The 14,198-nt window shown below is 45.2% G+C and overlaps 1 protein-coding gene across 1 annotated transcript in view; it reads left to right on the forward strand.

The window, feature by feature from the left end:
* LAMTOR2 (late endosomal/lysosomal adaptor, MAPK and MTOR activator 2) overlaps positions 1 to 11,802 on the forward strand; it is a 90,648-nt gene extending 78,846 nt beyond the window's left edge. The window contains exon 4 of the mRNA XM_086947651.1: positions 11,157 to 11,802. Within this exon, the coding sequence (XP_086803777.1) occupies positions 11,157 to 11,213 (57 nt within the window). The 3' untranslated portion in view covers positions 11,214 to 11,802. The remainder of the gene's footprint in view (positions 1 to 11,156) is intronic.
* The last annotated feature ends 2,396 nt before the right edge of the window (positions 11,803 to 14,198 follow it).

Raw genomic sequence — 14,198 nt, forward strand, 5'->3', positions numbered from 1 at the left:
CATTCTCGTTTTTGGCACTCGCGCTTATATAGACTCCATTGGTGGTGCAGTATATACTGTACATTTTAATTTGCACAAGACTTCATTCCTAGAAGGGAGTGTAGGTGTGGTGGGGCTCAGAAGTAATGTATGTTGATCAGTGAAGGGACCTAGATAAACAGAGGTTTGGGAATACAATGAGGAACATGTTAGAAATGCCAACTGCATCAAATATACTCACCAGATGAAAATAGTGAAGACAATTAAGGCATGACGTCAGCGTTCCATTAAAGACCCATCATATGCCTGGCCCTTTTAATCTATGGGCATTAAAGTATTCACGAACAGTCTGCTCCTCTCGTGCTGCTCGATAAAGGCAGGGTATGGTTTTAGTGACATCTGAGTGAATTACGGTTGTTAAGGCTGATTGTGTTAAATTTGAGGTCGATTGTGATAATACGTTTCCAGTGATGCAACTGTGTACAATTAAAGCATGAAAACTTACAGGGAGAGCGATTTCTCCCCGAGCCCCTTTTGCCATCTGGACTTTCACCCTCTTTGGTCACTCTGTCTCTCCATTCTACCTTGGCCTCTCCCTCTGACCATCTGTTGGGTGGATTTTATTTGTACCTAGATTAGTTTGGATTCTCTAGATTCTTTCTCCATCTCCTATACAGCAACCATGATTTGTAAATCAAACTAGTTCAGAAAGGCCTTTAGTCTGCGACTCGAAGCAGATGATGCCCAGATGTTCCTGCACCATCAGCCTCTAGAGCTTTTTCTGTAACATTAGCAACTCCAAATTAACAATTGCATACCATAAATCTTTCAAATGGTCTGGATAACCCGCGGAATTTTCACCTTTGTTTAATGCAGTTATTCTGTTATGTCAATATGTTTGATGTACTTGAATAGCAGTCGGCGTCTCTGGTAGCACCCAGAGCATCTACAGTAATAGGTGATTGTCTTGTCCAAATAACTTTATCGAATACTCGATCTTACACTTTAACCGGCATAATAATGTGCAATAGTTGATTGACATCACCCATATTACGTTTATAACTTTCAAATACAGTTTACCTTTCTTAGCAGGACGTTTGAGAATTATCCAAGATACTGGGTAACTGTTTACTATGCCATCAGCAACAACAATTGCTGCTTGCTGGTCATCCTAGCACTCGGCATCCTTTCTTGCACATAGCGTGACAGTTCTGGAAGCGAGCGCTTCGTTTTTAATAATTCCTGTTTGCTCTTTTATTATTTACAGCCTTATTTCTTAGCCCCTGTTTTTAATTCTTAGCGCTTACCTGCACTGTAATCTTATTTACACCGCCGCTTGAGCGGGTCCTTAGCTGCTGCATATCGCCAATTCCGCAGCCATCTTGGGGGTAGGCTGGGACACTCCACGGGGGCCATTTTGGTCAGCGCTTCAGTGTCCCAGGCAGACTCACGAACCGCTATATAAGACGGTCCTTGAGAGGTGAGTCGGCCTCTAAACAACAATTGCTGCTTGCTGGTCATCCTAGCACTCGGCAGCCTTTCTTGCACATAGCGTGACAGTTCTGGAAGCGAGCGCTTCGTTTTTAATAATTCCTGTTTGCTCTTTTATTATTTACAGCCTTATTTCTTAGCCCCTGTTTAGAATTCTTAGCGCTTACCTGCACTGTAATCGTATTTACACCGCCGTTTGAGCGGGTCCTTAGCTGCTGCATATCGCTGATTCGCAGCCATCTTGGGGTAGGCTGGGACACTCCACAGGCGCCATTTTGGTCAGCGCTTCAGTGTCCCAGGCAGACTCACGAACCGCTATATAAACCTGCAATGGAAACGCACAGCGGTGACGCGCAGTGGGCGCGCCGGAATGGCGCCGGAGTCGTGCCAGAGTCCAGCCCGTCTGTGCCCGTCCGGGCCCAGGCGGGCTTAGGGCCAGGACCCTTGTTAAAATCATTAGGGCTCAGTATTACCTATACTCGCGACGACCTTATGTCATTACGACCCTCTAAAAAGACGACCTGCAACTAAATTTACAGAGGAGCAAAAGCTTTTTCCTATAGTGAGGTATGTTGCTCGCCCCAGCCATCTAAGGGAAAGAGCTCCCTGCAAATGGCCCTGCTGAATTGCAGATCCCTCCCGAGGCACTCCCTAGAGATTAATTTTCTCATACAGGATCATAATCTAGATATCCTGTTCTTGACGGAAACGTGGCTCACATCGAGCTCGGAGGTGGACATTGTACGGGCCCTCCCCCCAGGCTTTTTAATACACTTTCAGAACAGGCCTGTGGGTCGAGGGGATGGCATTGCCATACTATATAGGGGTTCATTTGTGTGTAGGGCACTGAATAGCGGGGTGATGGACTGAGAGAGCTGTCAGTTCTCTTTGCAGATTTCACCTACGGTTTCTGTGTCAGGTTTATTGGTGTACCGCCCACCGGGGTGTGCTGGCAACTTTGTCAGCTCTCTGATGGAAACAGTCACGGTTTTGGCATCCACTACTACCAACTTTATGACGTTGGGAGATTTTAATCTCCCTTTTAACGACCCGGCAGACCTGGTGGCGGCAGACCTACAATGTGATCTTAAGGCCTATGAGGTGGGCCTGATCAACTCTGGACAACACACAAGGGCCATTTGCTTGACCCGATCTTTGCTAACGTGCCCCTTTTTAGGGCCATGCCTTCCTACCCTATCCTGTGGTCAGACCACTTTTTGGTCCCTTTCACCTGGCAAATTGAGGCCATGGCTACATCTCTTCCTAGTGCTCGTACTCTGGAAAGAGCCTGGTCCAGGTTGTCGGTTAAGAATTGGATCCTCACACTTGAACGTTCGCGTCCCCCCCAGTCTTGGACCCGGTAATGGCAGATGTGAACCTCGGTAACTGGTTGACCAGCTCACTCTATTCCATCCTCCCTAAAAGAACAGTCTCAAAAAGGGAGAAGAGAATGGGCTCTGCTCCCTGGTATACGCCCGAGCTGAGAATTCTTAGAAAGGGCTGTAAGAAGCTTGAGCGCATATGGAGGAAGGAGTGGGGCGAATCTAATAGAAATGAATACCGCTCCGCGATAAGGGCGTATAAATCTGCTCTTCGCCGTACTAAGGCACAATTTTTTGATGAAAGAATGAAAAACTCCTCGAATTCCTCCAGGGAAACCTTCCTAGTGGTTAAGGAACTATTGAGAGTTCCCGAGCCCTCTTTAGCTCATGACAACCCAGGAGACAAATGTAAGGATCTGGCGAACTATTTTTACACCAAAATAGAGAACTTTGTAAGTACCCTTCCCCAGATTGACCAGAGAGCAGACGCCAGTAGGCAGCCTGTTGGAGCCCCCGTCCACCTGGAAGCCTTTGGACCAGCGTCGGTGGACGAGGTCCTTAAAGTGCTGGTCACTATTAAGAGCGGCTCCCCCAGCGACCCGGTCCCTATGAGGATCCTGAAACCGGTAGGAACCACTATTGTCACCCCGTTACCGATTTAATCAACGCATCCTTTGCACAGGGTCTAGTGCCACCGAGCTGGAAGGGAGCAGTTGTGAAAGCTCTCCTGAAAAAGCCTCACCTAGATCCATCAGATGTGGCGAATTTCAGGACTATTTCTCTGCTTCCTGGACTCAGTAAAATCGCGGAAAGGTTGGTGAACCAACATCTATCACACTTTCTTGAGTCCAATGGCTTGTTGCGTAATTCGCAAACAGGCTTTCGGCCGGGTCAGTGCACCGACACCGCTCTTCTGGCAGTCATTGAGGAACCCAGAAGCATCTTGGATTCGGGAGGATCAGTGGCAATGATCCTCCTGGATCTCAGTGCGGCTTTCGACACTGTTAATCACCAAGTGCTAATTCAACGGCTGTCAGATGTAGGAGTGACAGGGACGGCTTTAAAATGGCTCACGTCATTCCTTTGCGACCGGACTTACCAGGTATGGGAAGGCAGCGCACGATCAGCGTCAATCCCCCTCCATTGTGGTGTGTCACAGGGCTCATCCCTAAGCCCCATATTGTTTAATGTGTATATGGCCTCCCTGGAGGATGTGGTCGCCCCATTTGGTATCAAAATCGTGAGCTACGCTGTTGATACTCAGCTGGTGGTCGCCTTATCCCAGCTTGCTAAAAGTCCAGACAAGCTGCACTCCTGCATGTCCAAAGTCTATACTTGGATGTGTGAATCGGCATTGAAGCTGAATGGCTCCAAGACCGAAATAATGCTTTTAGGACACAAAGGACCCTCACTCCCTCCGACTATCTGGCCCAGTTGTTTGGGCGAGCTCCCGAGTCCAAAGGAGGAGATTAAGAGTTTTATGGTCTGGCTGTAACAAAATCTCTCTTTCAGGACCCAAGCGAAAAAAATGGCGGAATCTGCTTTGGTCTTCTCTGCTCAGCTCGGAAAGTTCTGCCCCTCCTTCCACCGCTATCCAGAAAGTGCTTATTCAGGGGCTGATCGTATCAAGATTGGATTATAGTAATGCTATCTTTCTCGGTGCCCCTGAAGCAACGTTCAACAAACTCCAACAGATTCAAAACGCTGCAGCACGGCTTCTTAGTATCTCAATGACGCGGTCAGCTAAACCCGCATTGAAGGCGCTGCATTGGCTCCCGGTGTGCGAAAGGGTCAAATGTAAGTCCCTTTGCATTACGCATAAAATTCTTCAGGACAAGGGACCTCCTATCCTGAAGAACTCAGTTGTGCCCTACAAGGCCAATAGAGCCTTGAGCTCAGGTCAGAAACATTTGCTCAAAATTCCTAAAGTTAAAAAGGCACGTACGGGAGGGAGAAGATTCTCAGTGAACACAGCGATTCTTTGGAACGCACTCCCCCTGAGTCTGCGCTCGGAGACTTGTCTTCTCCGGTTTCGCAAACTCCTCAAAATGCACCTCTTTCCTAACTGATGCCTCTGAATACGCTTGACTGCTACCTTTCTGTTGCTCTGGAACAAGCGCTAGGATGCTCTAGGGTAACTACGCGCTATACAAAACTCGAAATAAATAAATAAAATCAGTGAACACGGTTGGCCACTAAGCCTCCTACACAGGGAGTAGGGTATTATTTCAGGAGGAAAAGAGCAACAGGTTGGACCTAGGCATTATCATTGGGATTGTCCTGATCTTTCTCACTACCGGAGATAGGGTTTGGCTCAAGCCCCTGTGTTCTCGGTTCTTTTGCCACACACCTTGTTGTCTTCCTTAAACATTCCTGGCTGTTAGTTGGGCTGGGAGCGTGACACGTCCGATACGATGCTTCGGAACAGTGGAGTGCTAAACAAGACTGCATTTTATGGTGCAAGTGAGGTATCATCATGTCCGCTTCTCGACTACTCTTTCTTCCAGTATTACTGTCGCTTAATGCAGTTGCCACGCTCACGAGTGCCAGATTTGATTGTGCCTCACCTACCATACCATTGGCCCAACCAGTTCTATCTGCAAGTGCGTCCTGTGGTGCACCCCATGCATTTCCTGCTGGCATGCTGAAATTCATAACATCTGGCATATCTTCATTGTTTTCTGATTTTTGAGTTCTCACCAGTGATTTGGGAAAATAACTAGGGGCAGCACAGTGGGGGCACAGTCCATAACTCTGTCCCTCAAATTATTATTTTATATTCACTGTTTCTCTTTCAGTTCCCATACCAGAATCCGAGCCCTGATGATGTTTTCTATGCTCATGACAATTTAAGACTATTCTGATCTTGATTTGTATTTGTGATCTTTTCATTTGTTCTTAATGCTGTTTAAACATTCAATTTTGAAACTCACTGCTACTGTCTGTACCACTGTGTGAGTCAGTGCCAGGCGGCCCCTACATCCAAGTCCCCGCTGGAGAAGCCTTCATCTTATCTTCAAGGCTTGGAGTGGTCAAGTGAGTCTGGTCGAGCACCGCTACCGGTCTTTGGTCAAGAGCAGGCTCTTTGATTCTCCAATTCAGCAAGTCTGGCAATGAAACTCTGAGCTCAGGCCAATTGAAGTCTTAAAAATGTTTATTAAGAAAAGAAAAATAAATTTGTCCCTTATGAATTAATCTGAAAAATAGCTTACTTTGCTCTAACCGCCATCAGGACATTCTTGTCATTCTCGATTCTAAACGACCAATAAGGACTTTCACTAAACATTTGTGGAAAATTGGTATTGCCAAGCAAAAGTGAGACAAAAATATTTTTTGTATTTTACAAACAAGCTTTCAGTGGGAATCGCATGGTGTCAGGAGGTCACAGGTGCCGGCGACTTAGATCACAAGAAAGCAGGTAGATGGCCATCAGTTTCTAAAAGACACAAACTTTTTAGGCTAAGCAAGCCGATCAACACTGTCTCATTGCAAGGGCAACTATGGGAAAGAGCAGTGCTAAACATCATAGACTTGAAAATCTGATATTTGTGTCTGAATTCAAAAGGCTTTCTGCCAATTTACCCCAAGAGCACAAGCTTGCTGTCCCCCCCTCAAACTACAGTATAACCTTAGTTGTCGTCTTCAGTTTGGCTTTTTCTTTTCTTTCATTACCCTCTTCATCGCCTCTATATACATTTCTTGCGTTTGGCTGCCATTTTCTGTGTCACATTTGAGAATGTGTGACACTTCTTCCTGCAAAATTAATCTGTCCCTCCTTCCTGCTCCTAAGCCTTGCATCATTTCAATTTTATTTATTTTCGTAAAGTGCAGCTATCACCCGAAGTCATTATGGCACTATGATAAAAAAAAGCTAACCAGCAAAACAGAAGAGAGGGGTAGGCCAGAGAGAAATCTCCTGAATGATGAGTCTTTTTTAGCAAGAGGCTTCGACATAGGTGGACAATCTTCACGTTTGTTATTGATAACTGGGTTGGGCAACCTGAATTAGCCTTTTAGCATCTGTAATTGCGATATCTTAGGGAGGGATATTGCAATAAACTGCCAAGTGCTGCAAGGTTGTCTACCTTGAATGCTACCTATTCTCCTGCTTCATTATCAGCAAAGATATATTGTAGATCAATTTTAGTCAAATTCCCATTTTATTCTAAAGTGACTACTTCTCAGAATGTTGATGTTGCTAGATTTTTCTGAGTTCGTGATCACCATGAAGAAATTGACAGTCAATTGTCTACCACAATGTAGGTCCATTCCATTTTGTCCCAAGTGCATTCGAAAGGGCCACTGTTTTGTGCTTCTCATACCCTTGTATAATGTTTGGAGCAGGTTGTTTCTCGTAGTGTGCAAGATTTGACATTTCCAAAAGTAAACACCGGGTAGTACGTGTTTTTTTCCACCACCTGTGACTCAGGGAATTATGGGAAGAGACTACCTATTGAGCCTGTGGTTTAGCACTCCGTGTTAAATTTTGGAGCGTACAGATTCATGAAATGTGTTCTTTTAATCACTAATTACAACTGGAGGTGAATGACGCGAGTTACTAAAGTGAAGCTTGAGTAATGCCGTAGATAAATATATACAAAAACCTCCTGACTGCAAGCCACAGGACCAATGCATCTCTTGGATAGCAAAAGTTAAATCTGTGTCCGGCTGCACTTCTGATCATCTGGTACTCTCCACATTTGTACTGAAGCACACTTTTTTTCCTCTGCTGCTGAAAATCAAAACTCTTTTGCACATCACTCTTTTCCACCCTGCCCAATGTCTTTAGCTCTATTCTGTCAGACTGCAGTGTTCTCAGTTTGCTCCTCCTTCAGCCTATGCCCTTTTCTCTGAGCTTCAAGTGATGTTGCATTGTCAGCCTGAATTCTCTAATGATCTCAATGTCTGTGCTTTGCGTGTCTGGCCTCTCTGAGCCCTGTGCACCTATGTTACCTTGAATATTCATCTTCGGGGGTGGGGCTAGGTCTCGGGGTTTTTCATACCACAGACATCGAAGGAGATCATAGCACAGAAGAGAGCATGTTTGCCCCCAAGTAAGAGTAGCATTATTTGTATCTATCCATCATCCCTTTCACCCTGAACAAACTAGTTACATGATCAATAAGAACAAATCTCGAATGAATGCAATACATTGTGCTAGCAGAAAGAGCCTTGGAAAGTATCCAAAGGCTTCCTCCAGAGAGTTCTTCAAGAACAACATTTCATACAAAATAAACGCTGTACTTTTGCTGCATGCTATGTCAATGAGAAATATAAATACACAATGAATATTATGCCAGCACCGAAGTTTACAAAAATGGAATTTAGGCCTAGTTAGCATTAGGCTATAAAACAGTTGTACACATCACAACTTTTTTTGTTTCAGTTGCAAACAACTCATCTTTTTAAGCACTTGTATATTTCTAGTTATAGAACACTCCATCAACAGTAGTGGCAGGCATACTGGCTTAAGCAAAAATAACTTAACCTCCCTTACTATTCACCTACATCACCGCTTGCTCTTGGCAGCATTACCATACTGGTTGTTAATAGGTTTCTTCTAGGGGCCCATTCTTGCCACTCAGTCCAACAATCAGTTCTTTGAGAGTCGAAATGTAATGTACTCATCCTTATTCCACACTGTTATGATGCAGAAAATACTTTGCACTGCCTGGATTTTCAAATTCTACATTACGGTTACACTATATGATATGATGTGTTGTTATGCACTATCACCTGGGAAGGCATCCTGGAACTGAGCAGGTGTGAATCTAGCCAATCCTAAGGCTTTTGTGGGACTAGTCACAAAGACCGGTCTTTAGCTTCTTGCAAAATTCACAAAGTGAAGGAGGGTTTTATGTGTTGCAGTAGGTCATCCCCCACACTTTAGGAATGATATAGGAGAAGGCTGAACCGGTGGACCTTGATTTCCGAAGGCGGAGCATGAACGCTGTGCACTCTACAGGTTGGGTATTTCTAAGTTATGAGGGTTTTTCCTCTAGAAATTTGGCTTACAGTACTTCTAATACTCATAGTCTGCTCTGCTCTACAATGGACTGCTGTAAGGTTGCCTGTTTTCGTTCCTCAGGCAGTATCTTAGTGCTTGCAACAGAAGCAGATACAGCATCACTTACTTTTCACTACCATGACCCTTTGAGTTCTCTTATGCTGCTCTCAATGGATTAGCAGTACAAAAGGGGGTGGTGATGGACGGAGCATCTGAACCAATCAAACACTCACACCCAGTCAAAAGATCTGGGTTTAATCCATCACCGTTCTTTAGCCCACTCTGCCACCCCAGTTCAGACATGGCTATATGCAAATCAGTCTGACCCTGTGCCTCATGGGAACAGTGCAGCCCGAACTGCCAAGCCATGTCTTCCCTGGACCAGAAACAAGCTTGACGGCTGGAATGCCAGAAACCGGTCCTCGGAAGCTTGTTTCAGGTCCAGGGAAGACATGTCCTGGCAGTTCGGGCTAGACTGTTCCCATGAGGCACAGGGTCAGACTGATTTGCATATAGCCATGTCTGAACTGGGGTGGCAGAGTGGGCTAAAGAACGGTGATGGATTAAACCCAGATCTTTTGACTGGGTGTGAGTGTTTGATTGATTCAGATGCTCCGTCCATCACCACCCCCTTTTGTACCGCTTTTGGCCGCCATAAGTGTGGCAGGGTATGCTCAGACGTGAGTCCCTTGCTCACTTTGCCACTGGATTCAAGCAAGCCGGGCTGAAGACGGCTGGAATGCCAGAAACCGGTCCTCAGGAGCTTGTTTCCGGTCCAGGGAAGACATGGCTTGGCAGTTCGGGCTGGACTGTTCCCATGAGGCACAGGGTCAGACTGATTTGCATATAGCCATGTCTGAACTGCGGTGGCAGAGTGGGCTAAAGAACGGTGATGGATTAAACCCAGATCTTTTGACTGGGTGTGAGTGTTTGATTCAGATGCTCCATCCATCACCACCCCCTTTTGTACCGCTAACGGATTAGCAAGCACTAGTCTGACCGTTAAATCCAGTGCTGAAACTCAATTTGGGCAGTTTTTTCCCATTAAAAAATGTTGCTAACTTTACCCGTGTTCCGTGCTTATTGTCTGACGCCCTCTTTATATCTTTTTTTTTTGTCAAACATATTTTTATTACATTTTTCCAAAGTACATCTTAGATCAGTACCATCATGTTACACCTCACAGGGGGTGTTGCATAATACGACGGGACTATAATTGACTAGTTACATAGTGCCAAATATGGACCCGACCCCGTTCTCATTAAACTGCTTAAATGAAGGGTACAGTTTCTGACAACAGCGTGGATTAATGCACATCCTTGTAATCATTAAGTGATAGCAAACGATTCAAGCAAGTGTCCCATCTTTCTTTTGTGATGGTAATTTGCCAAAGCCTTCCACTCGGAAGGTGGAACGCGGAGTAAACAAACGTCATATAAAGACAACCCCCACCCGCGAGATCTTTTCTCTTTTTTTTTTTTTTTAGTATGCGGTCACCATAGTAACTTTTGTATTGGCAGTTGAACTTGTTCCAGCCAGCAAGCCCACAATGCCAACTTTCAAACGGATAGAGATAATGACTGGAGTATGTTCAGATGGATACATGGAAGCAGGGCATACTGGGTTGGCATGAGCCCATGCGCCTCCTGGACATTTTTCTTTGCACCGTTCCTTGTTCCGTGATCAAGACATGCCATGTCTCTGGGAGAAGGAGGGGAACATTTGGGGAAGAGTTGCTGCAGGAGTAACTTCTGCTTACTTTGGGAAGAGGCATGTAAGAATAAATACAAGCCCAAAGTTTGCATCAGATTTTCTCTTAAGCAGCAAGGAAGTTGTAATGTGGGCCTAATATTTAATGATGCCAATGCTGGATTGTATTACCTGTAGTCAGTGATATGAGAGAATGTGCTTTGTCCACTTGACAACCAGCCCTTATCATAATAGTCTCTCTGCTCTGATCTTTAGAGTGTTCCTCATTGAACGTAAACACACTCAGTTGAATAACACCATTCATGCAACTTAAAACCATAAAAGGGAGTAATAGCTGTTGGTGTTATTGTGCTAAACAAATATATGCATATCACCATCTGCTTATTTCCTGAGCTACACTGGGTTATACAGGTGAAAGTGCGCATACACCTTCTAAAGTACACATAGGAGTTGCATACTTGTGGGTAGGGCCAATCACTCAGTGCCAAAGTAAGCTTCCAAGGCATAGGTGAGTATGAATATCCTAATGTGTGATGTTTCAACAACAAGCCTTCTAGACCAAGTTATCTGATGTTGGTGTTTATCCACGACTGCACTGCTCGTAAGTGATTAGAACTCTTGCTGTCACTGTCTTCTTGTTTCGACAGGCTCAGGCTCTGGTCCAGTATTTGGAAGAACCACTTACTCAGGTGGCAGCGTCCTAAGAGGAGCGAGAATCTACGCGGAGGTAGTTTGCTTGTTGGAACCATCCAAGATGTGGAATGTCGGGAGCCCTTCTAATGCAGGCCGTTCTCCAATTTACATACGACATTAATGGTTTGCAGCTTTACTCTTCCCAAGCTCGCTTGGCCTCTAGGCGATGCATCAGTATGCTTGGATCACTTGCTGGACAATATGTCGATGTGTACAATGATGAAGGAATTAGGGACGGAGACAGTTTTATAGATACTTCTGTCATTCTATCATTCTGCTGTGCTATCCATACATTTTTTTTAAATACTCATCGGTTATGACACCGAACAGCTACAGGAAGCGGTTATTCTGTGATCTTTTGTAGGTGGACAATCAATTCTTCTTGGTCCGTCTACTAGTAAAACTCAACTTAATCACTGGGATAGTTTTTCCTTCCGCTTTAAAAGGTACTGCCTCATGTCCATGCTGATGATTTAGAATTCCATGTATGGCTGATAAATTTGTTACAGCTAAAACCAACCAGTCAGAGAATTTCAAATAAGATTTTTTCATGTTCCTTAGAATGTGAATGGATATTTGAATAAAATGTGTTACGCCATGTTTGTTTTGTGGTTCCTTTTATTATGAATGAAAAGATCCGATTTTAGAGCTCGTCAGCACGCCAGTAAGGGAATTTTTAACATTAATTAGGATTTCTTTGTGGTTTTGACTCCGGGTAGTGTGAGATGCTTAGCCGCTATTTGTAGAAAGGCTCGCCTCGAAAATCACTATAGATCACTGTAAATTTAGTACTCACAATTTTTATATTTACTAAGAGGCAACTCGGGTGGAGATTTTTATTGGAAAAGGTATTTTGGGACGAGTGTGAGCTTAAACCTCAGCTAGCCATAACACAAGTCACAGAACATTAAGGCTCTACTGTTTAAAACGAGCATTAGCAATGCCAATAAGTTTGTCTTATGAATGCACTGCCAAACCTGACCTATTAATCCATGTGAGCTAATGACTGCTCTCCCCACAACTGTGCTGTTGACAGAAAAAATACCATTATTTATTTACTTATCTAAGACCCTTTAACAGCATTACAGTGGCATGTGTAGGCCCCTGGCGTTCAAGATCAGGCAGCTGGATAAATAAACAAAATGATCACAGATGTATGGAGAGCAAGCACTTTTTTGTGGAAGTACACAACTTCTGCCCAAATGAAACCTGCACTCCTCACTCCCAACGTGTGGGCGGAGCTAAAGCCCATCTCCTGGTGATACTCTTATAATTGGCGACAAGTGCACGGCCATAATAAGGAAGGCTTCAGTGTCTTCCTAAACTACAGAAGAGAGGAAAACCTTTAGAGCAGCAAACTGAATCATGTGACAAAAAGTGAAAAATGCTGTAGGATATCGTTTTTTGCAACACAATGTAAATACCTGTTAATAAACTGTATACATTCAGCAGTTGGAAATGCAAACATTAGGCGCATTGTTTTGTGATTCTGAAGTGTGATCGAATAAGATATTTTAATAGGCTCAAAACAAATCCAGACACTTCACTGGTGATGCACAAATGATAAATATTCACAGAACCCCGTTTCCCAACACAATATCAATTGCGTGCTATATAGGTGTATCAGTACAACTTTGTCTGTGCAGTGTTAGAGGCCGTTCAGTAGAAAATGTGCTGTCTAAATGACAATGGGCTACCACAGGTTTTAGTTGCATTCAAACCTCGGCCTTCGTCATGTCCATTAAAGGTAGGTTGGCCGCGAAAGTTTGTTCTAAAAAGTGGGTGAAGGGTCTCAAAAGTTTAGGAAGCACTGCTTTACAGTCAATTGGACAAGCGTTCTACCAAACAGCTGCCTGAACAATAAAGTCTGTCTGTTTTTTTTTTTTTTACTAAAGTTTGGCTTCTGGCATGACTGAAAACTTTTTCTGACCTTGGGGCGCAGTCAGGCTCTTGCTGAATTATCTTTCTGAAGGATCATATATTGTTCCATTGGTGCACTTGAAAAGTGCCCTGAAAACCACCCTTTGTGATGGCTCAGCTGTACCATTTCATTAGCAATGCTTGGTACTGGGTCTTGAATTTTTTTGTTGTTTTTTTTTATTTTTTATATAGATCCAGAACTAGTCTTGTTGTAAATTTTTGATGTGCAGGCAATTCAAGATGCACCTCAGTTGTATCATTATATTTAGTGATGAGTATGATCCAGACTACTGCCGTATGATCCACTGAAATGAATGGAAAGCTACAGCATACCCGATGGTTCCGCTAAGAGAGCCCCATAGACGCCTGTGCCGATTTTAGCACAGAACTTCATCTGTGCACCCCAGGAGCCTCTGAAGGTACTGTCTTTCTTGTTAGACTCTTTGGCAGCTGATGAAAGTGAAGAGGAGACCGGTCAGGACAGATGAGCAAACTTGAGAATACAGTGTGCGTCACCCAACTGCACGTGAGGTATCGGCAAATCACACTTCCTGTATTTTTTGGGAAACCTAGTTGAACAAAATGGCATGGGTACGCCCCCTGCTGACATTTGTTTTGCCCCCTGCTGACATTTGTTTTGCCCCCTGCTGACAGTCGTTTTGCCCCTGCTGACGGTCGTTCCGCCCCCCCCCTGCTGATGGTCCTTCCGCCCCCCCCCTGCTGAGGTTCGTTCCGACCCCCCCTCTGTTGGCAGTCGTTCCGCCCCCCCCCCCTTTTGCTGGCGGTCATTCCGCCGCTGCTGAGTCGTCGTCCCCCCCCCCCCGCCCTCCCCCTGCTGGCGGTCGTTCCGCCCCCCACCCCCCCTTGCTGACGGTCGTTCCGCCCCCCCACCCCCCCTGCTGACGGTTGTTCCCCCCCACCCCACCCTGCTGACGGTCGTTCCGCCTCCCCCCCCCCCCCTTGCTGACGGTCGTTCCGCCGCCCCTGCTGAATGGTTGTTCCGCCGCCCCTGCTGACGGTCGTTCCGCCGCTGCTGGGTCGTTTCCCCCCCCTCCCCCCTGCTGACGGTCGTTCCG

This window comes from Lissotriton vulgaris, chromosome 12, assembly GCF_964263255.1.
Source record: "Lissotriton vulgaris chromosome 12, aLisVul1.2, whole genome shotgun sequence".
NCBI classification, from domain to species: Eukaryota; Metazoa; Chordata; class Amphibia; order Caudata; family Salamandridae; genus Lissotriton; species Lissotriton vulgaris.